Below are 25,571 nucleotides of genomic sequence, written 5' to 3'. Positions count from 1 at the left end.
ATGCTTTCATGATGGCTGACCTAGTGCCATGCTGATTGCTAACCCCTGCAATGCTGTATGCATTATGCTGCGTTGTACCCATCCCTAACCTGTACTATATCTACTGCAATGCTGTATAATTGTAGGACTGTGCATATGATTTATGGGATGGTGTGAATATTGCTAACAGGAATATGGTGTTTTAAATGGTTAAGTGGCGTTTGTGTTTTATGAGTTATTATGGCCACAGTGACAGGCCCCCATTTGAGATACATGATATCTTTGTTGCAGTGTGAGATACTATTGAAAATATATGTGTCAGGCGCCGTCCCTGTTGTATGTACTGTGCGTAAAATTAAAAACTGCTTTACCAATGTTGTAAGTAAATGCTTTTGCATACAAATATCTGCATTTTGATTATGGGTTTTCTACTGCCGTGAGACAGTAAATATTACATAGAGAACTGTGAGAGGATTGGATGTTGCTATAATATAAAGTACGATAAGAGTAAGTGTGGTCATTTAACGGGGCTTTCCAGGAACAGAATACCAAAAAATAGTATGTGCACAGTGATGGAGGTAATAAACATAATTTTACTATTTCAATTCTTCTTCATAATACTTGGAAGATACTAGAAATGAAGAACTAGGATATTGTGTTACTTAAAATGTTTGTTTTACTTATAACAAATGTAGAAAATACCTCTGATATGGTATTTTAACTACTTAGATGACACAAAGATTTGTTGTACCCCTTTTATTTGTTTAATAAAAACAGTTGGAATTTCTTTATATATTATATATATATATATATATATATATATACACACAGACATATACATATAAACACACACGCACAAAACATACTTATCTTTTAATTTACATTATTATTATAATCAATTGACTTTTCAATATATGGAGTACAATATTAGTAAACTTGTTTCATATCCAATTGATTTTAACCTGTGTGAATTTTTTTATGTACAACAAGAGATGATTTCTTTGTAAAACATTTCCCACATTGAGCACATGAAAATGGTTTCTCACTTGTGTGAGTTCTCTCATGTTTAACAAGAGTTGATTTCTGTGTAAAACATTTCCCACACACAGAACATATAAATGGTCTCTCGCCTGTGTGAGTTCTCTCATGTTTAACAAGAGTTGATTTAAGGCTAAAACATTTCCCACACTCAGAACATGTAAACGGTTTCTCACCTGTGTGAGTTCTCTGATGTTGAACAAGAGCTGATTTAGGTCCAAAACATTTCCCACACTCAGAACATGTAAACTGTTTCTCACCTGTGTGAGTTTTCTGATGTTTAACAAGAGTTGATTTAAGTCTAAAACATTTCCCACACTCAGAACATGTAAACGGTTTCTCACCTGTGTGAGTTGTCTGATGTTGAACAAGAAATGATTTACATCTAAACCATTTCCCACACTCAGAACATGTAAACTGTTTCTCACCTGTGTGAGTTGTCTGATGTTCAACAAGAGATGATTTACATCTAAACCATTTCCCACACTCAGAACATATAAATGGTTTCTCACCTGTGTGAGTTCTCTGATGTTCAACAAGATTTGATTTGTGTGTAAACCATTTCCCACACTCAGAACATGTAAACGGTTTCTCACCTGTGTGAGTTCTCAGATGTTCAACTAGAGAAGATTTACATTTAAAACATTTCCCACACTCAGAACATATAAACGGTTTCTCACCTGTGTGAGTTCTCTCATGTTTAACAAGAGTTGATTTACGTCTAAAACATTTCCCACACACAGAACATATAAATGGTCTCTCACCTGTGTGAGTTCTCTGATGGAAAACAAGAGCTGATTTCTGTGTAAAACATTTCCCACACACAGAACATATAAATGGTCTCTCACCTGTGTGAGTTCTCTCATGTTGAACAAGAGTTGATTTAAGTCTAAAACATTTCCCACACTCAGAACATGTAAACGGCTTCTTTCCTGTGTGAGTTCTCTCATGTGCAATACAATTTGGTTTCTGTGTAAAACAATTAGCACCCTCAGAACATATAAATATTTTATCATCTGTATGAGCTATACTATGTGTATAAATATCTATATTATCAGGAGAATATTCTTCATGATTAGAGGGAACAGATGATTTATCTGCTCTGTAAAGTATTGTATGTACAGGCTTTCCTCCTGGAGAATCATGTGTGATGTTATCTTCTGTTTCAAAATCTGTAGACAAAATTAATTTTCCCTTTGAGATATTCCTGTGTACGCATCCATCTGCTGGAAATAAAATAAGTGAAGAGATACAGACATTTTATTTTACATTTTTAACATATTTAAATTCCCAACATTTTCATACTATGAGAATGTTGAAATGTCCAGCTGCTTAAATTCAATATGCAAACTACAAACACTTCATTATAATTAGAAACCTGCACTACTGAGCACATTGCTTAAACCTAGTCACAGTGACATGCAAAGTGCATCCAGCCTGGACAATTCCAGCCAAAATGTGGACATTGGCGAGTACAATTTCCTAAGCATACACATTGCCCAGCCAGCATCCTAGAACACTCATCGGCCAGGAAACCTCATTAGTCAGTGACATTGTCCAACTACACACTGATCTCGCACACTAACCCTGAAGCCTCAAAAGTAGAGTAGATGTGGGTTAAACTAACAGTGAGTCCTGGATATGGGTTTACACTGCTCTTAGGTCTTACAACCTTGCACAGAGCGGAGGAGTATCAAAACAGATTAGGAGTATGGAGTAGGGCACAGATGTGCAACAGCACAAAGTAAAGTATAAGGCCAAAGCACCATACAGTCAGATCAGCAAAATAAAGAGCAATTGTATAGAGCATTCAAGCACACAGATTGGATAGGAGCTATTGTGCAATAACAGGTGTGTGCGAGAAGGTTGAGTTTGAGTGAAGTGTACTATGTAATGGGGCGTATGTGATCTTAGTGGGAGAATAATCTCCTATTCTGCATTAGTATTTCAGTGATAATATACAGCTGAGGATAAAATATTCATGGTAATGTCACATGTGGTAGTACAGGGAGATGGTTATGGATACTGTCACAGGAGGTAGTATAAAGAAGGTTCATGGGTAATTTCATGAAGTCAGATTGACATCCCATGAGATATACCAGACAGTGCGAGGAGGAGGCTGGTGAGATCTCTGGGCTAGTAGCACACAATAATATGATGAGAGGAGGAGAACAAGAGTCTAATAGGGGTTGATGGCTCCTGACTCCTCCACAGGTACTTTTTCCTCAGTAGTTTGCACTGACAGAGGAATCTGTAGAATAAATTCTTGTTTTCATGAGTGAATAAAAAGAATATGTTACTCTTTTCTATAATAACTGTTTATTACTCACCTGTGCTGATATCTGTAGGGATTTCCTCCTCCTTACACTGCTGATCACCCCTTACATACATCTCTTCCTCTCCATCTATAATTTCTCTTTTAATATCAGTCAGGACGTCATCCTAAATAGCCCACAAAATAATACAAATATCATGATTAATTAAATTAATTATTTAATTAAATTATTAAATTAATTGATTTAATAAAATTATATGAAACAGAAGAATATCAGTATATAAGATCCACACTGCTTGTATACAGATAATATAATGAATAGTCATTTTGGGATTTGTCAAGACCGTAAAATCTACCTGATACTCCTGTTGGACAATGGGATTTTCCTGTGTACAATACTGTGCATACAAAGGACTGAGATATCTCTCTGGGGTATTTCTGTTACTGGATCCATCTGTAGAAAACACACAGGAACTGATTACATTGCTTATATATGATTATCAGATAATGTGTATATCTAGGTGGCCCTCAAAACGGCTCTCCTCTTTTACAATAAATGAAAATCTCCTCTTACCCAGTGATGTGAGGATCCGGTGATTCTCCATCCTCAAGTCCTCGTACAGACCCTTGGGCCCTTCTAATTTCTCCCATTCATCCCGACACCTTATTGGAACCTAACAAACACAATTACACTAATGTTACTGTATTACGTCCCATTTTCAGCATTCACCTCTCCAGTCACCAGGTGAATGTTCTTGTTGGTCAGGTCCAGGATCTTCTGGTCACTGTTTCCTCGAAGTGTCAGTGAATGAGGTTCAGGCACAGTGATGGGGCTAATGGGCCTGTTCAATACTCCTGAAATACAGGAGCAGCTCCTGGGGGTCACACACTCACCAGATCTCTTTATCACTACTCTGTAATCCTGTGTAATGAGAGAGAAATTAAGATGAAGATCCACATATTTGGAATTTTATTTAGGTGTTAATTGTGCAAAATAATAATATTGTTCGATTATAATTACGGCCCATATCCTAAATGTAACTTTACTATCTACCAGAAAGTGGAGTGTATATAGCATTTACCTTTTCTGCAGCTCCAGACACCTTCACTGAGTCCACCTATCTGTGTCCTCTATCTACAGCCGCCCCGAACACCTCTGAAGATTGTGGGACTGATACTTCTATCTGAGACTGTCTACCTGCTGCTCATTTACAGCTGTTCAGTTGAGAGGACTGAGGCAGAGTAGAAAGTACCTAAGTGAGAATGGACACCATCCTGTGAGCCAGAGAGGAAAGGCTCATGGGAAGAATAAACTTTAAAATAAAAATGATTCTATAGAGGATCTCACAGAAGATAATTGCAACAAATAATTAGATATGTTCACTGACCTCCATGTTTTTCTTTTGGATCTGTATTAACTTCGTGTTTTGGTTTTGGCAAAACCGTCCTTGCGTGTTTTGGTTTTTGATCAGTATTATTTAGAAAAATTGCTATTAAATGCTAAAATCATATAATTTTGGTTTTTTTTGTTCCGTCATTATTATTAACCTCAATAACACTAATTTCCAGTCAATTTTGACTACCTCACAGGTCACAATATTATTTTCATATACTTTCGGCCAAAGAATGCAACAAGCTGGCTGGATGCTAAGCGACAGAGCAATGACACAAACACACGGCAATTCATACCACATCTAGCAAACAGTGTCAGAAAAGAAAAGTGGTGCAAGATGGAATTGTCTTTGGGACCTCATGTCCTCCCATATGTTAAAAAGGTGTAACAAACTCACACAGAAACAGAAAGGGTGGCAGGTACAGTTTAACAAACCAAGAACTTTAGCGACAAGGAGAGCCACTTTTCTGGCTGAAGTGCTTGGTTTGTTTGGACCCCCAACAAAACAAGCTAACATTGTGCTAAAGGCAGCTAAGCTAACTGTGCCGTCAATGAACTAAAAGTATATTAGAAACAAAAAGAAGTGTATAGAGGGGCACTCAGATGTAAATCACAAATAGTTAAAAAGTATAACCTTTATTATGTCGGATTAAAATAAAAGAGTAACTATAATCCAGAAAAAGCTAGCGAAATAATTTAAAAGCAAGGGAGTGAATGTGATAACATGCGAGAAAGAAATATAAAATTGCGAATCAACCGTAAAGAAAACTCTGCAAGATGAATGGAATATTTTTATACACCAATAGATGTAATTATTATTGTTATCATCCAGGTGTCAATAGTTGAATTAAGATCACACCTAAGTTTGTAAGGCAAATAATGTTTTACTGTATGATATAGCACTACTAACATAACTAGCCGATATTGTTTCAGCTTAGATCTAGTCTGTCTAAATATGACTTAGGCAAATATAAAGTAATTATGTTCTCATATAATTATAACACCATAAAGTCAAAATAAAGGCAGACAGCATCTCCTGCACGTCCGTCATTTTTCAAAAAGCTCTGTACCACATAGTTGATTCTGTGAGCAAAACAGGGAATATGATGGAATTCACCCAGTTGTATTGCTCTCACAAATTGGGTGGCATTATCACAAATGACATATCCTGAAGAGAGCCCAAAGAGGATAACCCATGTTGCAATGACATCCCTTAGTTTTTCTAACAGGTTGTCAGCGGTATGCCTCCTAGGGAAGCCGGCGATACACAGAGTAGCCTGCCTCTGAAAAATCTGGTGCTGTTGGGTACATTCTGCTGCTGAAGGCGATTTACCAACCCAGTGGGCTGTGACAGTCATATAATCTTTAGTTTGCCCAGTTCAGCTTGTCCCCATATCTGTGGTTAAGTGTACAGTTGGTAGAATGGCATTTTCTAGCCCAATAATTACATTTATACGAACCTTTTGGTAGAGGTGAGGAATTGCTTTTCTAGTAAAATGGTGTCGTGATGGAATTTAGTAACAGGGACACATGACCTCAATTAACTGTCTAAAACCAATTGCATTAATTGTGGATATTGGACGCTGATCTAATACTAGCATAGTCGCCATGGCGTCTGTGATCCGCTTTGTAACTGGGTGACAGCTTTCATACTTGCTTCCTCTTGCAAAGGATTACCAATGAATTGGTGTAAACTACTAGTAGTCTTCTTCTGGGATCATCATCATCACCATTTATTTATATAGCGCCACTGATTCCGCAGCGCTGTACAGAGAACTCATTCAGATCAGTCCCTGCCCCATTGGAGCTTAGTCTATATTCCCTAATATACAGAGATAGAGAGAGAGACAGACTAGGGTCAATTTTTGATAGCAGCCAATTAATCTACCAGTATGTTTTTTTGAAGTGTGGGAGGAAACCGGAACACCCGGATGAAACCCACGCAAACACAGGGAGAACATACAAACTCTACACAGATAAGGCCATGGACAGGAATTGAACTCATGACCCCAGTGCTGTGAGGCAGAAGTGCTAACCACTTAGCCACTGTGCCAGCAGCAGCAGGAGGGTTAACAGTCAAGAATTCTTCAGAGGAATCCTTGATAGGGGATGAGTCATCTAGCCTTAGCAACTTGGATGCAGGATTAACTCCAATCACTAGTGAGAATATTGATGAGGAAGGTGTTGTCGGTATAGATTGCAGGTGCTGGGATCTAGCTGAGAGAAGGGAGCTAGTTGATGTTGGACCGCTTGTTGTTATTTTTTTGGCATAAGTTTCAGATTTTCTTAACAGCTTGCCATGAACTCTCTTCAAATGGAGTAACATGGATGACGTTCCCAGATGGTTAAGGTCCCTACCTCTACGGACAGTGGCTTTACAAATGCTACAAATGGCTAGACAACTGTTAGGATTTGGGTAACTATAATTCCACACATAAGAGGTTGATTTTTTGGTCTTTTGCCCAGGCATGACAATGGCTTTCTTCTTATCACTGGCAAGAACTGATTCCACTGGTGCAGGACTTACACAAACAACATCATCGTCATCAACATCCTCATTAACGCCAGTTACACAAATATCCCCCTCATCCTGTTGCAAATCCAAATTCGCCTCCTCAATTGGTGTATCACCAGCTACACTTGAGCTGCTCATCCACTCATTTTCAGATATGGTGAAAGGAGGCTTCTTTGTGAATGTATTTTGGCTCCTCTTTTGGACTCAGAATGACAAGGTCTTGCACCATCATGATAGATCTTAGCAGAAGATGCCTCACTGCCAGTTGCAGAACTAGCACTCATACAGAAAGGCGAAAGCCTGATTCTTTCCTTGCCACTGCGTGTGTAGATTGGCATATGTTGGCAATTTTATGATTTTCTACAGTTAATTTTGCCTTAATTACAGGTGTTTTTTCTTTACCAAACATTTCCGTTTACTGACTTAAAACCACTATGCACTTGCGCACAGGCTTTAGTGGATGATGTAGAGGGATTAGTATCATCATGACTGGTACCAGGAGCTGCTTGGTGCTCTTCTGTGAACTGAGTCCATATCAATGACACTCAGCAATGTGACTGGAGACTAGAGAAAATGAAAAGAACACTGTCTGCTACCCCTGTTTCTGTCAGCAAAGGCACTCAGCAATCTGACTGGAGACTGATAAGAACACTGCCATCCCTCCTCCTTCTGCATGAGCAATGACGCTGCAGTGTTCTCCTCACGCTTTATTTGTCCGGTGCTCCGCCCGGCAAAAAGACCCTGTCGCCCTGCACCAGGGACTCATTACAACCTCCCGCCCGGCACCCATTGTGCGGCGGTCAAAAGTTGCGCTGTTCCTGGTGCCGGCACAGTGAGTTCCTGATGCTGTGCAGTATTGCAGGAGGGGGGGGGGGGGTGAATATGGGAAACCGACCGAGGGAGGAAGAGGGGGATGTGGTAAACCTGGGGGCGGCCAGTGGGTGTCAATCACAGGTGGGGTGTCCATTTTGCCGCATCACAGGAGGTGTCAAACTTTAGGGGAGGAGGAGCGCACCTGCGTAAAAGAAAGCGCGCATTTGAAAGTGTGTGACATGATGGACCGCCTATGCCACCCAGTCTGTTGTTGCTGGGAACCGGTTGGGCTTACTTTGCCACTGTTCCCTTACGTTATCCATAATGCACCCTCCCGCTACAGTAGGAGGGGCTTACAATGCTCCTTTATGGCACTCAGATCCACGTTCCATCTGGGTAACTGTCACTACTAGTGTACTCCTGTGCTGATACACTTGGGCTGGTAACTCCGGACCGCTTACTATGGGTCAGGGTTGCTGTGGGTGGATCCCGCCTGGCCTATCACCCTGGCCAGAGTTGCATGGGTAGCGTCAGAGCGGTGGTACTGGAGAGCTGCGTCCAACCTCAGGATCAGCCGGAGAACAGATTACATTTTAGGGTCTAATCAGCAGGTCACAGGAGTACAGCAATATTGAAGAAGTTGTCAAGCAGGGTCTTGAAGCAAAGTGATGTTTATTGCTCAAATGTCCTGACAAGGACAGTTCCACTGATTTAAGGTATCAGTGGTCAAGTCAGATGGAACATCAGAATGATACATTTCAGTGTACAAGACAGTGTTTTTTTTATACAGATTTGAACACAGGCTATGTTTAGCATCAGGATGTGACCTATTTACCAAAACATAGATTTACATGCATTGCAAAGCCTACAAAATTTACACTTATATGTGAAATTCTAGAAATGCTGTCATGTCCTGCATCACATGCTGTCCACAATTTTCAGAAAGGTTTGAACGACAAAGGCCACACAGTAACGACCCCCTGCTAGACTTTGGTCAGAGCAGGCATCTGACACTTCCTCACTAAACTTAGCATTTCCTGCTATCAGACTCCATCCCCTTGCCTAATTGGAGGTTTCCACTAGCAACTTTACAAATCCCAAACAATAACACTTCTATACAAAACACATCCCAATACACAAAAGACCTCCATCCACTAAGGCCCATTGTATCAGATATATATATCAGACCTAATGCATTTCCTCTAGGGAGGCTAAACAGAAAAAAACAAATTTCCTACCCTGGTCTCAGAAATAACGATTTTCTATCTCACAATATCAAAAATAAGTGCTTGTTACTATTTCCTTTAAATTATACCAAAAGTTTGTAAAATATGTGATCCAGTCACACAATGCTTCTTGTGGGTCCTTTGAGCATAGCCTACATTTGTGCATTATCTAGGCACTTAAATTATTGGGGGGGGGATATTCAATTGTCGGCGGAAACGGCGAAAATCTTGCGTTAAAACGTTATTACGGTAATTTTCTCACTGGTGTACAGCTCGCTGTTCAGCTACCTACTACCGTAATAACGGTAGTAGTTTTAACGCCGCGGAAATCTGCGACAATTGAATACCCCCTTGGTGTCTAAACAGCATTTGTGCAGTATTTGGGAACTTAAAATAATTATTGGTGTCCAAACATTGCAGTATCTGGCCACAGAATTTTCCACTCTAATACGAATTAAAGTCTGTTTAAGGAATCGCATGAAGTTGAAATCACTGAATAATCTGATCCTGATTTCATTAGAGGGACCAGATCCTACACTTTGATTATGATAATGCTGCAGACGACTGGGCTTCTAAGAAAAAAATTAATTTATAAAGTATTAAACTAGAGGTTAAATCAATATAAGGTCAGGATTTCAACATTTAATTTGTGCAAAGGCCCACACCGTCTACTTTTTTATTCCACCCGGCTGGTAAAATTTTCTGGGGAGAAAGATGCGGTGACCAAATGCACCAGATACTGCCAAGAACGATCCTACCCCTTCTGTGTCTGTCTTGTGGAATTTAAAACTGGCGAGATCAGAGTGTATTGGTGAACTTGTTCCGTGATTAAGTCCTGAAGTAATTTGTCCTATTGAAGAAGCAGATCAGAGATGAGTCACAGAATGTGGTTGATAATTAGGAAGATGTGCTGTGCACATGTGGCGGATAATGGGACTATTTAAACCAGTGGAAAAAATAAAATGCTGATGGTACCAGTAAAAGGGCCCAATCTATAATGGTAAGGTATGTGTGACTAGGTAGTGTGGGGGGCAGTTATAGTACAGGTCACATGCGGTGAGCTTGTTGTCTGTGGGCTGAGCTAAGTCACTGTGTAACCTGTGTAGGGAGTCTGCAGCCAAGTGGCTGCGTTCAGCAGAGCTCCTGAAGTAATCTGGAGGGCAGGACATAGGTGACAAAACGCTGCTGGTTGTGGGCGTCTTAAAAATCCAACACGTTTCTTCCTGGTTGTAGACTTCTTCAAGTATATAGTATAATTGACTGTGCAATAGTAATGGCGGTGTGTAAATAGCTTGAAGAAGGGGGAGGCGGAGGTAGGTGTGTGTGGGAGGGGTAGCTGGCAGGGATCCAGAGACTCTGTACTGAATGGAGCGGGGAGGAGTTGCAGGAGGGGCTCCTGTTGATATGGATGTCCGTTTATGGTGAAGGGAAGGATCTAAGGGACTCCACTGGTTGGCTGCAGTTGTGAGCAGCAGATTCAGACCTGCTCAATTCTGATAGCATGTATCATTTACAACCTGCACAGTGTAACAAAGTGTATTAGGGTATATAAGGTGTGAAAACCCTGTAGGAGAATGCTACACGTGGAGTAGAAATGTCTCCTTATATTGCTAGGATTAGGACGACAGTTCTGAACATAATGGTTTACAACTTAGAGATCATACTTTTAAAGTGCTTATCATCATCATCATTGATTTGTAAGGTGCCAGATTCCGTAGCACTGGACACTCATCTTAGAGATATGAGATATCACAAACATGACTACAGTAAGTATTATGACAGATACAGATAATCGTGACATGAATAAAATTTAGAATAATAATCTATGGATGGTCTTGAGCCAGCACTAAATGAGACACCTGGATTAGAGGACCCTGCCTGTGAAAATTGCATGGACGCCGAGACCGCAACATTGTGGGTCACATATGTTGTATATGTATAGTAAAGAGAATAATGCTAACAAACGGTGTCTGATTTCTTGACTGCAGGAAGGACTCCGGGTGTTCCTACCCTGTGTATTAAACGGCTGTAATGAATTTGCTCATGTTCGATTTAGTGTAAGAGGTAGACCATACTTTCCAACTCTCCCGATATGTCCGGGAGACTCCCGCATTTCGCGAGGAGTCTCCCGGACTTCCGCGAGAGTGTGGCAATCACCCTGTTTTGAATTCGGTTCAAACACCACGATTGACCAGCTGTAAAATGACGCGTTTTGCGTCGTTACATCACGGACGGGGCCAAAATGACGCGATTTTTGGAGCCCCGCCCCCGGCACGCCCACTTCCCGGAAGCCAATTCGAAAATGTAGGACAGGGAGGTGCTGGTATCTTGGGGGAACAGAAGCTAAATATCTGTGATATGTGCAAGGGGTGGGTCAATGGCTGAGATAAAGGTTTGAAGGAGCCTGAAGTGTACACCGCAGGAACATGCTCTTGGCATGAAGTGGGATAATGGGAGGTTGGTCTGGAGCATGGGGTCTATGTGGGTGGTGTAGGCAGGTGTGACTGTGATTAATGTAATAGATGGCTGTTGTAGGGGTGGAGAAGAAATGGGTGAGGGGAAGGGGGTATAACAGGAGGGGACAGAGATGAGAGAACTCTTGTTGGGTGTAGGGGGTGGGAGACTGTACAAGGGAGTGTGGGGCTATTCTCCAGCATTACACAAGTGATGTGTTAGTGGCACTTGGTGAGGGGTGGTTGGGTAGGAGATAACAGTAGGGATAATGGGGGGGGGGGGGGGGTGTGGAGGCTAGTCATGGTGTGTGAGACCCTCTGTGGTGTATGTGGGTATAACTGGTCTGGGTATTAAGTCTCTCCCAGCTCTGCCATTATAATAAACAGTTCTGCTGACTGCAGTATGGAGCCCAACGAGGACTTATGTAGCAGCTGTTGCGAGAGATCACGTCGCATGTATGAAATCCTGTCGCCGGGAAGCGCCACACAAACATGGGGTAACTATGGAGGTAATTGCCGCTGTCTGATATATTATTATAGAAAGCCGTTACCTCCACCCTGCACAAGTCCCGGATGCAGCTCTTCAGGTTCTAAGATGGCGCCTGATAAAGCATGTGGCCACGCCCCCTGTTCAGCGTCACTGGTTATATGTCTCTAACACTAATACTGTGTCTGGGCGACTACGGGACCTCACACAACTCCCCTCACCCATTATCTCTACTGACCTTCCCCTTCGAGTGGAAATTGGCGAAGGGGGGAATATATATAAAGGTGTGATTTGTCCTCAATGCCGGAGAGTGGCGGCCATTTTCCCTTAGTCTCCCAGACACAATATGGGTGTTACAGATAAAAACCAGTGACGCTACAGTGGAGGGAGATTGGCTCATCCCTGTGATCAACTTTTGTTTTGTTTTTTCTTCGCAATAGGTGAAGGTTAAAGAAAGATCCTAAACATGGTTTCAGATAAGCACGTTTAAGGATGTTTTTGCAGTTAACTTTTATTTCACAATTTAGATTGATTTATTTGTGGTTACTACACTGTTTGTCCCCTGTTCTCTCTTTGTGATTTATGCTAGATATCGCACACATAGGCAGAGACATAACAAAGGAGGATGCCACATTGTATTTATTTGTACTACCAAATAGTCACTTGTGTGCTCGTAACAGAAAGCGATATAATACTTTTTTTCTGGGACAAATGTAATTTTTGAGTGTCTGTTTAAGACAATCCCTGTCTCCAATGCATGTTGTTGACTACTTTGATGTCAATCTCTGATGCAAGTGTAATCATGCCATAGGCAATCCGAGGGGGGAGGGGTTCCTAGTGCCTGGAAACCCCCCTCCAAACCTTGGGCACTGTATAATTGAGGTGGCTGGACCCTGCCCCCTTCACACGGCTCTGCTTGAAAAGGGAGATCTGCATGCACCTAACAGTAGTGCACGCAGCATTGCCCATGTATATTATAGGGATAGGAATAGTTGGAGAGCATCCAAGCACTCTCTAAAATTCTAGCCACATCCCCATGCATGCTGGTCATGCCCACTGGTGGCATGGTGTGGAAACCCCCCTCTACAAATCCTGTTTTTGCCCCTGCATGCTTGCCAACTCTCCCGGAATGTCTGGGAGACTCCCGGATTCCAGGTGGGTCTCCCGGACTCCTGGGAGAGTATGGCAACCTCCCGCTCTACTTCCTAGTGAAATGGGCAGAATTCGATCCAAAATGCGAATCGCTGTGAAATGACGTGGTCACGTCATTATGTCACAGGGACGGGGCCAAAATGACCCGATTTTCTGAGCCCAGTCCTCTACACGATCACCTCCCTCCGGCAGCTCCCGGACGACGACTGCCATAACTTGGCAAGTATGAGTGTAATAGAAGCTGAAATCTCTAGGTCAGACATTCCCACCTATGGAAATAATATAAAGTGGTGTAGTGTAAAATGGTGGGATGTATAGGTAGTGTGAAGTTGTTGGTGTTTGTCACATCATACTTGTTAATCCTTTGTGTGACAAACTTGTCACACTCATTTGGTACTTTGTGTTATTCTTCTTAGTTTAGTCGACTGCTCACGGAGTGAATTGCATTTCAAGTTCCTTCGGAGTGAAGTGGTTTAGTGATACTTGAACAATGCCACTTTGATCTTTTTTCTGGGTATCTAAAACACCACACACATTCTGTGACTCATCTCCTACCTGCTTCAACAGGACAAACTACTTAAGGCATTTTCCACAAAACTAGTACACCAATACCCAACAAGAGGAATATTGCCAAGCAACCACTTCACTCTGAAGGAACACTTAAAATTAGCTACTCCAGGATCACCCCACCAAACTAAGAACAGAAATACAAATAACCATATGATAATATTATCGCCCAACAACTTTGTCACTCTGAAGGATTAAGAAGTATGTGACAAACACTACCAACACCCCACCACCTAGAGTTACCAACATGCCATCCCATTCACTTTCCACTTAGGGCCGATACCCCTATCTTCTCCGCAGGGCAACAACCAAGTACAGCTCCACTGATACATCCTCACAGCCCCGATCCTACATCTCCACCTATAGACCTAAAGGATTTTTATTATTGAGGGATGAAAGACAAATTGCACTGACCTCGGACCCCACCGTGAGTGGGCTCTTGACCCTGCTGTATTACCTGCTATGGAGACATAGAACTGCTTTCCTATATGTCATTTTTATAAAACATTAACTTTTTAGTCAGAGAACAAACAAAAAGAAGTAGGTATCCAAGATTCTGATTTTGAGACTAAAAACATGTTGTAAATTGAACAGATCATGTTCCGTCTCAAGAGGGATACATAGATATATATTTGGTTGCATTTTAAAATAAATATCCTTTTCATTTATTGGACGACGAGAACAGAAAAATAAATAAAGCTATTTTTCCATGATTCACTCCATGATTTTTCAGGCAATTAAGGTGCAATAGAAGGTTAGCTTAAAATGTATTCAATAGTGTTCTCCCATAGCTTTGAATGATACATATGTGTTCTTAACTATAGATAGGTAAAGCATATAGATCTATAATTGTGTGTGCGTGGTTTCAGCATCCTCTTAGCTGCAGATGGTCTCTACAGATCTCCCGTTACTCCTGTCTAGTCCAAGGAGGATGGAAGAAGGGGTGGTGAAGGAAACAGAGAATATAATCGCTAGTAATTGTTCTTATTTGCAGAAATAGGTGTAATATTAAACCAGGAAGTGCACAGTAAGAGCAGGCAGTGTGAGGACAACAGTCTAAATAACCAGAGTTGCCATATACCTTGTAACACCTTAACTTGCACACAGCAATATGAACTGTTGCATCGTCATTTTAACTTCTTTATAGCAGACACAGCTCAATTTAGCACTGGACAGAAGCCTGGTGGTGATGAATGGGCTGAATGAAAAGTAGACCGGATAGGGTCAACAGGCAGCAAAGGAAAGAGAATAGAGTTCAGTCAGAGAGACAAATATAAATGATTGATTAAATGGTTGTTGGAACAAGTGAATAGCAGTGAGTGAAATCAGAATATACCATATCTATTACTAAAACTAAATATAATATCTAACTTTGCTAATAGCAAAGCATGTGCTTTGGAAAGTATGGTGGTGTTGTGGTTAGCACTTCTGCCTTACAGCACTGTGGTCATGAGTTCAATTCCCGACCATGGCCTTATCTGTGAGGAGTTTGTATGTTCTCCCTGTGTTTGTGTGGGTTACCTCCGGGTGCTCCGGTTTCCTCCCACACTCCAAAAAAAAAAACCATACTGGTAGGTTAATTGGCTGCTAACAAATTGACCCTAGTCTGGCTGTGTGTGTGTGTGTGTTAGGGAATTTAGACTGTAAGCGCCAAGGGGCAGGGACGGATGTGAGTGAGTTCTCTGTACAGCGCTGCGGAATTAGTGGCGCTATATAAATAAATGGTGATGATGTGCTAATAATTACAACATTCACATTCTTGCAGTTATCCTTCGGTTTGCAAGGAAAATCAATCTAGTCGCTGCGTGCAAAATAGATTGTAGGGGTTCAAGTCTGACTTTGGGAAGACCAGTAAGGAGAGAATTGCAATAGTCGATGCGGGAGACCCATCTAGTCGACCTAATATTGTGTTTATTGTAATATTTATTATAATATTGTGTTTTTTGTTGGTGATATAGGCCAAGCCTGGTCCGCCTGTGGTTATTCCAGGTGTTTTTAAACTACAAGACCCAGCATGACCTGCCAGCTATCGGCTGCCTATCTACTAATAAAGTAGGCCAGGGCTTGTAGTTTCACCTGGAGACCCACAGGTTGACCAGACCTGATGTAGGCTAATGCTTATCAATAACCATATGCTTGTCCCATTGATTCTTGATTTTCTTTTTATTTATATATGTATTTATTTTTTAAACTATTTATTTTGAAAGTTTACAAACAGAAAGAAAATGTTCATCAAGATAACATCAACACAATAGTAGAGAAAATGAACACAAAGAAGAACAATAAATCGGCAATATGTCGCTTTAAGAAATTTTGATTATAAAGGGAAAATTTAAGAATGGAGGGAGCAGAGCACTTGTAGGGGGAATTATGACCAAGAAAAGAACTAAAGGGCATTCAGGAAGTATCAATGTTGTTTATTCATAATTTTGTTTATTTACTGTACCAGTCCTCATCAGCACCAATGGAAGACTATTCAATGGATTTACCCCCCTTTCTGTAAAATAGTTGTTATTTATGTATGTTTTGTTTTTTTCAGTTTTTCTCCTTCCAATTTTATACCATGTCTCACTTTTCTATAAATTCCCTTTGTTGAAGTTTAAGGTTGGAATTCAATTGGCCGCGTTACTGTAAAAAGTAATGCGGCCTGCACACAATTACCGTTATTACGGTAATAGTGCGCTTACATACTGTTACGGTAGTTTCAACATCGGATTTTTGCTCACAGCTCCCTTAAAGTTTACCGTAATAACGGTAATAGAGTTATTGCGGAGCTACTACGAGGGGAATTGAATTCCCCCCCTAATAATTGGACGAAGTTGATAATTATTTCTGTACACTACAATCTGCTGCGATGCGATTAATATGCAACGTAATGATCATAACAACATGTAAATTAATTTAATATTTATCGGTTCATATAAAATAGAAAGTGGTTAAGAGACTAAATAATGTTTCCTACTTACAAATTACATCGAGTTTGGTATAATTCTGTTCGCAATTGCATGAGAAATAGCCAGTTCACAGGGATAATAAAAAACAGTTTATACAGGCCTAGAGGTGGGAATCTGAAGAAGAACACCTGGCAATCTCAAGGAACAATGACCAGAGGAATCAATCAGTTTCATGTCGAGTTCTTGGGAAGTCATGACCCATCAACCTATGAATGTGAACCTTAATACTATAACTGTGTAACTTTGGAAACCAGAGCGTTCTGATAGAAGCTTGTGTTAGCACTAACAGCGCAAGTGTATGCATAACAAACTTTGCCTTATAATATATTTTGCGAATAAAACCTTTGTGCTTTGGAACCACAGCGATCGCATTGGACAATCTTTATTGCAAATTATAACATGGACTTAACAGTTACTAGAACAACAATAAAAAAACGAAAATAATTGTGTGCCCATATATGATGGTGTCATAAACCTGAATGTTCGGATATATACAGTACTGTTAGTAAAGCTTAAAATGGACTTGTGTATAAATGCAAATTAAAATAGGCATATGAAAATACAAACAAATTGAATAGCAAAGCTTAAAATCGAACCAGCATAACCAAATTCAAAATGGTTCTAATAACTTCCAAAGGTAGGCATATAGACATTATATATATATATATATATATATAATATATATATATTGTAGTATACTCAGGGGAACAGGTATCATCTCCTGGGTGAACAGCAACAGAAAGACATATAAGTCTAGGAGTTTCTGGATACAGCCATTGCCAGTTTATTCACTAGCTTGAATACAGGAACAAAACACAAATAAAATCCTAGCCGTCTGGCTTCTAGCTAATACATTTATGGAGGCCCTCTCATGTGTAGGACCTCCTGTCCCACACACACGCCAAACCACATGTAACTGTTGCTCCCTGCAACAGAGTATCTTGGGAGGCATTCTCCTCTCCCAGGTCTGAGATCCTGACTGCATATCACAGCTGCCGTATTACAAGCACCTCACAGGTGCATCCCTTAATCAGTCTGTTAGAGACTGATAAAACAGAAGACCCGGACTGGGCCTTATGTATACAATACTGGAAGCCTGGGACACATACCTCTGTATCTAGGCTCCTTCCAGTGACTCTGTCACATATCCTCCCCCCTTTGTTTCAACCTACAGGTGGAACACTTGTTAAGCCACAAATGACAGGAACCTGGGACTTATGTATCTGCTATTTATCACTAGTCCCGAGTTTCTGTCACATATCCTCCCCCCTTGTTTTGACCTGTGGGGCAGAACACTTGTTGTTTTTAAACAATATATCCGGGACAAAGCATCTGCATTGGCCAGTTGGCTTCCTGGCCTATGTTCTACCAAAAACAAAATTTTGGAGGGCCAAGAACCACCTAGTTATTCTCCCGTTAGTTTCTTTGTTCTCCGACATCCACTTTAACGGAGCATGGTCGGTGATTAGCCTAAACTTCCGGCCCAAAAGGTAATATCTTAAAGGTTTCTAAGGCCCATTTAATTGCCAGGGCTTCTTTTTCAATAGTGGCATAGTTTCTTTCACGCGCAATTAACTTCCGGCTTAAATAAATAACAGGATGCTCTTCACCATTCTTACTCTGGGACAGGACCGCACCTATCCCTACATTTGATGCATCCGTCTGCACAACAAATTCATTTTTTAAGTCCGGTGTCACTAAAACCGGTTGCGTGCACAGTGCTATCTTTAATGCCTGAAAAGCATTCTCTGCTTCTGAACTCCACGTAACCATTACAGATTTCTTACCATTGGTCAAGTCAGTCAACGGGTTCGCAATAGTGGAAAAATTGGAAATAAATCTTCTATAATACCCGGTGATTCCCAGGAAAGTCCTAACTTGTTTTTTGTTCAGAGGTCTTGCCCAGTTTTGTATTGCCTCAAGTTTATTAAGTTGGGGCTTTATCAGACCTCTACCAATGGTATACCCCAGATACTTCACCTCCTCTAATCCTAAGTGACACTTCTTTGGGTTAAACCTGCCTCCCAAATAGAGTCCAACACTGCTTGAACCCTGGACAGATGGGATTGCCAATCTGGCTATGGATAACTACATCATCGAGGTAGGCTGCAGCATAACGCCTATGGGGCCTTAGTATCTTATCCATCATTCTTTGAAATGTGGCCGGCGCCCCGTGTAACCCAAATGGTAACCTTTTATATTGGAAGAGACCTTCTGGGGAAGAAAAAGCTGTCTTCTCTTTGGCTCTGTCAGTCAACGGTACCTGGCAATACCCTTTGGTTAGGTCTAAAGTGGTTAAATAACGTACTGTACCCAAGTTTTCAATAAGCTCGTCCACTCGAGGCACTGGGTATGCATCAAACTTAGACACCTTATTTAATTTACGAAAGTCATTGCAAAAGCGTAAACCCCCATCAGGCTTCGGAATTGTCAGGCGCCGTCCCAGTGCTGTGTCCGTTGCACAGGGACGGACGCATGTTGCTAGGCAACCGAGCACACTTCCGGGTCAGCGGTCACGCGTTCCGTTGCTTCCGGCGGTGGTGTTCAGCGTCACCACCACCGCTGATTAGTGCAGGTATTTAAACTTCACTCTGGCACTAGGAGAGTGCCAGAGTATTAGGTCCACCCTAGCTTCAGCGTTCCTGTGCAGTTCTTGTTCCTCTGTGAATTACCCGGATTGTTCCTGACCATTCTTCTGCTCTTTTCCCTGTGTACTGGACCCGGCTTGCTGACTATTCTCTCCTGCGCTTCTGACCCTGGACCCGGCTATCCATGACTACGATATTGGATTCTCCCTGTGGCATATCCTGATTTCTCGGTTCTGACCTAGCCTGCCTGACTCCGCTTCCATCCGACTGCTTCACTGGTTGCTCCCTCTGAGGGCCGCGACCTGCCTGCCTCTTGCAGCTAAGACCATACTCCCTTGCGGGGGTTCCTGGTGAAGACCTGGAACACGTTAGACTCTGCGCCTCTTTGGTGAGTAGTGCCAAAACCAGTAAGCAGAATATTCTGTTGTGACAGTATACTCTGGCCATGACGTCGGATGGAACTAATGAACCCTCAGCTCGGGACCTTTTTATCCACCTGGGCCATCGAGTGGAACAGCAGGAAGCCGACCAGGCCCGTTTACTTCAGTGTGTCCAAGGGATCATGTCCCGTCTAGACTCTTTACAGGCGGTTCAACCTCCCCCGGCGGAACCTCCCGCTGCTAGGTCTCTGGCTGCTGCTGCTCCAGTGGCTTTGTCTCCTTCCTTGGCTCATCCTACCGGGCATAGAATTCCCTCCCCCGAGAAGTATGACGGAGATCCTAAAAAATGCAGGGGGTTCCTCAATCAGTGCGCAGTTCATTTCGAGTGCAACTCCACAGCCTTCTCATCTGAGCGCACCAAGGTAGCCTTCATGATTTCTCTGCTCAGCGGACAAGCATTGGCCTGGGCTTCACCTTTATGGGAATGCAACGATCCTTTACTAGAGAACTCCGCAGCCTTTATTGACATGTTTCGCAAGGTCTTCGATGAACCAGGTCGGATCTCCTCTGCTGCTTCTAGTCTATTGAATCTACGACAAGGTTCGATGTCAGTTGGTCAGTATGCGGTACAGTTCCGTACTCTTGTTTCAGAACTTCTATGGAACAACAAGGCTCTTATTGCTACCTTCTGGCAGGGCCTTACTGATCGAATTAAGGATGAGCTGGTCACCCGGGAACTTCCTTCTGACCTGGATACCCTCATTTCCCTGTGTATCCGGATTGACCTACGTTTCAGAGAAAGGACGTCGGAGAGATCTCTCACAAAACGCCCCACCCGCTTGGCACCTACCTTTCAAAATCCTATTTCGACTATGGAGGAACCGATGCAGCTGGGCCGCTCAAAAATGACGCCTGAGGAGCGTGAAAGGCGGTTCAAACAGAGACTGTGTCTATACTGCGGAGAGTCCGGACATGTGCTAAGCCTTTGTCCCAAAAGGCCGGGAAACGCTCCCTCCTAAACGGTAAGAGGGAGGCCGCCTTAGGAGTAGCGGTTTCCACTCCCTACTCAACTTCTAACCCATAAATCATCCAATCCCAGAGAATGGTCTTCCGATGCCTTGAAGGCATTTGATTCCCTAAAGCAAGCCTTCTCGTCTGCACCAGTTCTTTCTAAACCTAATCATTTGGAACCCTTTTTTTCTGGAAGTTGATGCGTCCGCAGTAGGTATTGGAGCAGTGCTCTTCCAGAAATCTGAACTAGGTACCCATCTTCCTTGCGGATTTTTCTCTAAAAAATTCTTGCCTCATGAGAAAAATTATGGTATAGGCGACAAAGAGTTGCTCGCAATCAAGGCAGCCTTGGAGGAGTGGCGACATCTCTTAGAGGGTTCCCGTCATCCAGTAACAGTTTTTACTGACCATTAGAACTTGCTCTATATCAGTGAAGCTCGGTGCCTCAACCCACGTCAAGCTCGATGGGCATCATTCTTTGCACGCTTCGATATTATCTTAACTTACCATCCTGGGTCCAAAAATATCCGAGCGGACGCTCTGTCTCAGACTTTTGATAATACTGACATCTGCACATCCCTGACGCCACTGCCTATCTTAACACCTACCAGGGTTATCGCCCTTACTAATACCTCACCCAAGACACCTCCCAAGGGTTGTTCTTTCTTGGAACCTAGTCTACGAGCCAAAGCGTTACGGTGGGCACACTCCTCCAAACTTGCGGGACACGCAGGGGTGAAGAAAACCTACGAATTCCTTCGCAGAAAATATTGGTGGCTGCATTCAGACGTACGAAAATTCGTGGCCTCATGTGCTACGTGTGCTCGTTGTAAAAACCCCAGACTGGCTCCATCAGGTCTTCTACAACCGCTTCCTACTCCAGACGTTCCTTGGCAAAGTATATCCATGGATTTCATCACTGACCTTACCCCCAGTAATGGGTTTACCATCATTTGGGTCGTTGATGATAGATTTTCTAAAATGGCCCACTTCGTACCATTGCCTGCTCTACCGTCTGCCTCTCAGTTGGCCCTCATCTTTATTAAGGAGATATTCAGAATCCATGGCTGCGCCCGCGAAATCATTTCGGATCGTGGAGTACAGTTTGTTTCCCAATTCTGGAGAGCCTTTTGTAAAATTCTTGGTTCTGAACTCAAATACTCGTCCGGCTATCATCCACAAACTAATGGCCAAACGGAGCGAGTTAACCAGGACCTTGAGATCTTTTTACGATGTTTCTCTTCAGACAACCAAACCGAATGGGCTAATCTCCTACCTTGGGCTGAATTTTCTCACAACTTTTATCATCACGAGTCTTCTGGTGCTTCTCCATTTTTTGTCGTCTATGGAACCCAACCCACCCTCCCAGATTTCTCCGGTCAGGTTTCTTCGCCAGTTCTAGCTGTGGAGGATTTAATGCGGAACTTCTCTCAGATTTGGTCAACTACCAAAACCAAACTCCAAGAGACTTCCGTGCGTTATAAGCAAGCTGCTAACCGATATCGAAGACTTATTCCTCGATTACACGTTCACGATAAGGTATGGTTGTCTACACGTAATCTCAAGTTGAGGGTACCTTCCCAGAAATTGGCTCCTCGTTATATCAGGCCCTTCTCTATAACACGTTATCAACCCGGTGACCTATAGACTTCAGCTACCTCCATCCCTGAAAATCCATAACGTTTTTCATGTCTCTCTTCTAAAACCACTTGTACTTAACGAGTTTCATCATTTGCCTCATCGTCCAGCTCCTGTACGGACTACCAATGGTGAAGAGTTCGAAGTAAGTCGCATCCTGGACAACACCAATTCTTAGTCCATTGGAAGGGAATCGGCCCAGAAGAGAGATCATGGGTGCTAAAAGAGGATCTTCACGCCCCACGATTATTGAAGCAATTCCTCGACCAAAGAACTATCCAACAAAGTAGGGGAGAAGGTACTGTCAGGCGCCGTCCCAGTGCTGTGTCCGTTGCACAGGGACGGATGCCTGTTGCTAGGCAACCGAGCACACTTCCGGATCAGCGGAATGCTCTCCAGTAGTTCCGGCGGTGGTGTTCAGCAAGCTCTGAAACTCTGTTGTGACGTAGAAATGGCTAAAAGGAAAACCGTTTTTCAGGCTCGAAATTTGAATTCCACTTTATTCAAATGTTCAAAAGATGGATGCTGTAAAGCATTCAACACTAAATTCAAATCCCCTGGTGGTACTGGAGGAACATGTACAGGTTGTACATGGAGTACATCCTGAGTGAAAGTTTGCACATCAGGAATGACAGCAAGCAGAAGCATGGCTACCAGTGGCAAAAAGGTACACTAAGCGGTACCTGCAAGGGACAGACATAGCATCTACCACGACTGCCCTGGGGTTTCTTGCGCGGGAACAGAAGAGGGGAACCTTGTGGTTCAACCGAGATGCCATCATGTCGACATCCGGCTGACCCCACCGTTCCACTAACTGCTGAAACACCTCCATATGGAGGGACCATTCTCCCGGGTGCAGAGTCTGTCTGCTTAGGAAGTCTGCTTTCCAATTTTCTATTCCGGGAATAAAGATGGTTGGGAGCGCCGGAACGTGAACCTGGGCCCACTGAAATATCTTGTATGTCTCCTGCATGGCCAAGAGGCTCTTAGTGCCGCCCTGATGAATGAGGTATGCTTCTGCTGTGGCAGTGTCTGACCGAATCTCCACTGGCTTTCCCAGCAGCAAGTGTTGCATGCTCATGAGAGCATGAAATACTGCTCGCAGTTCCAAGACATAGAAGGAATTCAAGCTTTCAATCAGAGTTCAAAGACCCTGAAACCGAGCGTGAAGACAGACCGCCCCCCAATCTCGAAAGCTGGCATCCGCTGTAATCAAAGTCCAATTCCAAATTGAGAATTTGCGTCCCCTGGCAAGATTGTTTGTGTAACCACCAAAGAAGCAACTGACGTGTCTGTGGAGACAGGTGGAATACCTGGCCCGCCAGATTCAGATGGGATTTGGTCCATTGCAACAGATGTTCCAACTGGAACTATCGTGCATGAAACTGAGCAAACTGGATCGCCTCGAAAGTCGATACCAACTTGCCCAGAACTCTCATGGCAAAATGAAGCAAAGGCCTCCTTGCCGCCAACAGAGATATTACCACCCTCTGCAAGGCTAGAATCTTGTCCTGGGGTAAGAACACCCGTCGAAGTCGGGTGTCGAATAAAATACCCAAAAAGATCATCCGTTGGGATGGGATCAACTTGGATTTCTTGAAGTTGAGAATCCAACCTCAACCTTCAACCTTATGGTCTGTACCATCCTTACCTTATGGTCTGGAAGAGGAATTGTAGTTACCTTGGCTAACATTGCAACAGCAGCATCAACACGTGAAAGCGTCTTCCATTTAGCAAGAACTTCAGGAGGAAAAGGATAACACGACTGCAGTCGGTGAGATATTTGGAACTTCCTATCTGGGGAAGTCCAAGGCTCTGCCATCAAATCTTCCAATTTGGAAGAAGCCGGGAAACAAAAAGACTTTTCTTTGTGGCGGCGCAAAAAGAGAAGACTCTGCGTCAGGAACCTCTTCCTTAAGAAAATCAAGTACCTGACGCACAACCTGAATTCCTCAAGCAGCACACAAAACTGAACAGAAAGTGAGCCTGCAATACAGCCAATAAAGCCCCATAGAGAAAAATACAAACTTTTGAAAACAATAACCCCCCAATCCTTTACTTTACAGGACAGAAAAGGGGAGAAGCTGGTGCTATAAAATGCCTGTCTATTTTGGTGTCTGCACACAAAAGAGATCACCATGGAGGTAGTGCAATAGAGGAACACCACTCCCCCAGGGCCCAGCACTCAATTGGCAAGCGCCCAACAAGACAACCCCCTCAACCAATCCAGTGCCTAACAGGACTCACTATCTTAGTGACCCTAGCCTGACCCAGTCCCCTGAGCTAAAAATATATTTTTTTTTTATCATTTGTTTACTGTTCCTAGTAAGAAGTAGCCTGCTTAGGGGACAAACTGTGATTTTGTAACCTCCTCTCCCAGCATTGTGTTGGGAGAGGGTTTCACTTACCTGATGCCATCCTTTCTCACGCAGTGTCTGCAGTCTGCAAGCTGGCAGAAGAGGAGGATGGACACAGCCTGTGGCAACTGTGCCCGTCTCCTAGGAGAGCATGAGAACTTTGGGAGAGGGGGCCTGGCAAAGGAAGCACCTCCACGGCACCTCTGATCCCCCCTCCAGACAGCGCACAGCCGTCCATGCTGTGCGCTGCAAGCTGCGCTATATTCTTCACTCTCCCCGCTAAATGTAGGCTCGGGAGAGTGTTCTAACAAGTGGCAGACAGGGAGGAAGAGAAAGCCTGGGCTACTGTATCCTGGAGCCTCCAAAACAGCAGCCGGGAGTGTCACCAGCAGTCACCGACAGCTGCTGCGCAGCTCTCAGAGCCGCCAGCTGTCAGGAACAGGAGACACAAGTCTCCAATTAATCTATAAACAAACAAAAAATGAAAAACAGAAAATAACAGAAGTGGGCTGCTCAGCAGCCCAGATACAGCCCATTCGCCGGGCACTAGGCTGAGACAGAAAGTGGGGTATAGAGGGGGAGTAACTAGGGCTTGATAAACAGAAGTTTAAAGTGCCAGTTGCCCGGTCCCTACTCTATACCCCAATGTCCCCCAAAGAATGACAGATAAAGAACATTTTTCATGTACGTTGCTTTTAAAGCACTTTATAAATAAAACACATCAACCATTGTTTGTACTGTTATC

The 25,571-nt window shown here is 42.9% G+C and overlaps 1 protein-coding gene across 1 annotated transcript in view; it reads right to left on the bottom strand.

The window, feature by feature from the left end:
- The window catches only part of LOC142158176 (uncharacterized), a 101,822-nt gene that overhangs the window by 41,766 nt on the left and 34,485 nt on the right, over positions 1–25,571 (bottom strand). Inside the window, exon 7 of the mRNA XM_075211886.1 lies at positions 942–2,243. Coding sequence (XP_075067987.1) covers positions 942–2,243 — 1,302 coding nt within the window. The remainder of the gene's footprint in view (positions 1–941; positions 2,244–25,571) is intronic.

This window comes from Mixophyes fleayi, chromosome 5 (genome assembly GCF_038048845.1).
Source record: "Mixophyes fleayi isolate aMixFle1 chromosome 5, aMixFle1.hap1, whole genome shotgun sequence".
In the NCBI taxonomy this organism is placed as follows: Eukaryota; Metazoa; Chordata; class Amphibia; order Anura; family Limnodynastidae; genus Mixophyes; species Mixophyes fleayi.
This window is presented reverse-complemented; position numbering and strand designations above follow the sequence as displayed.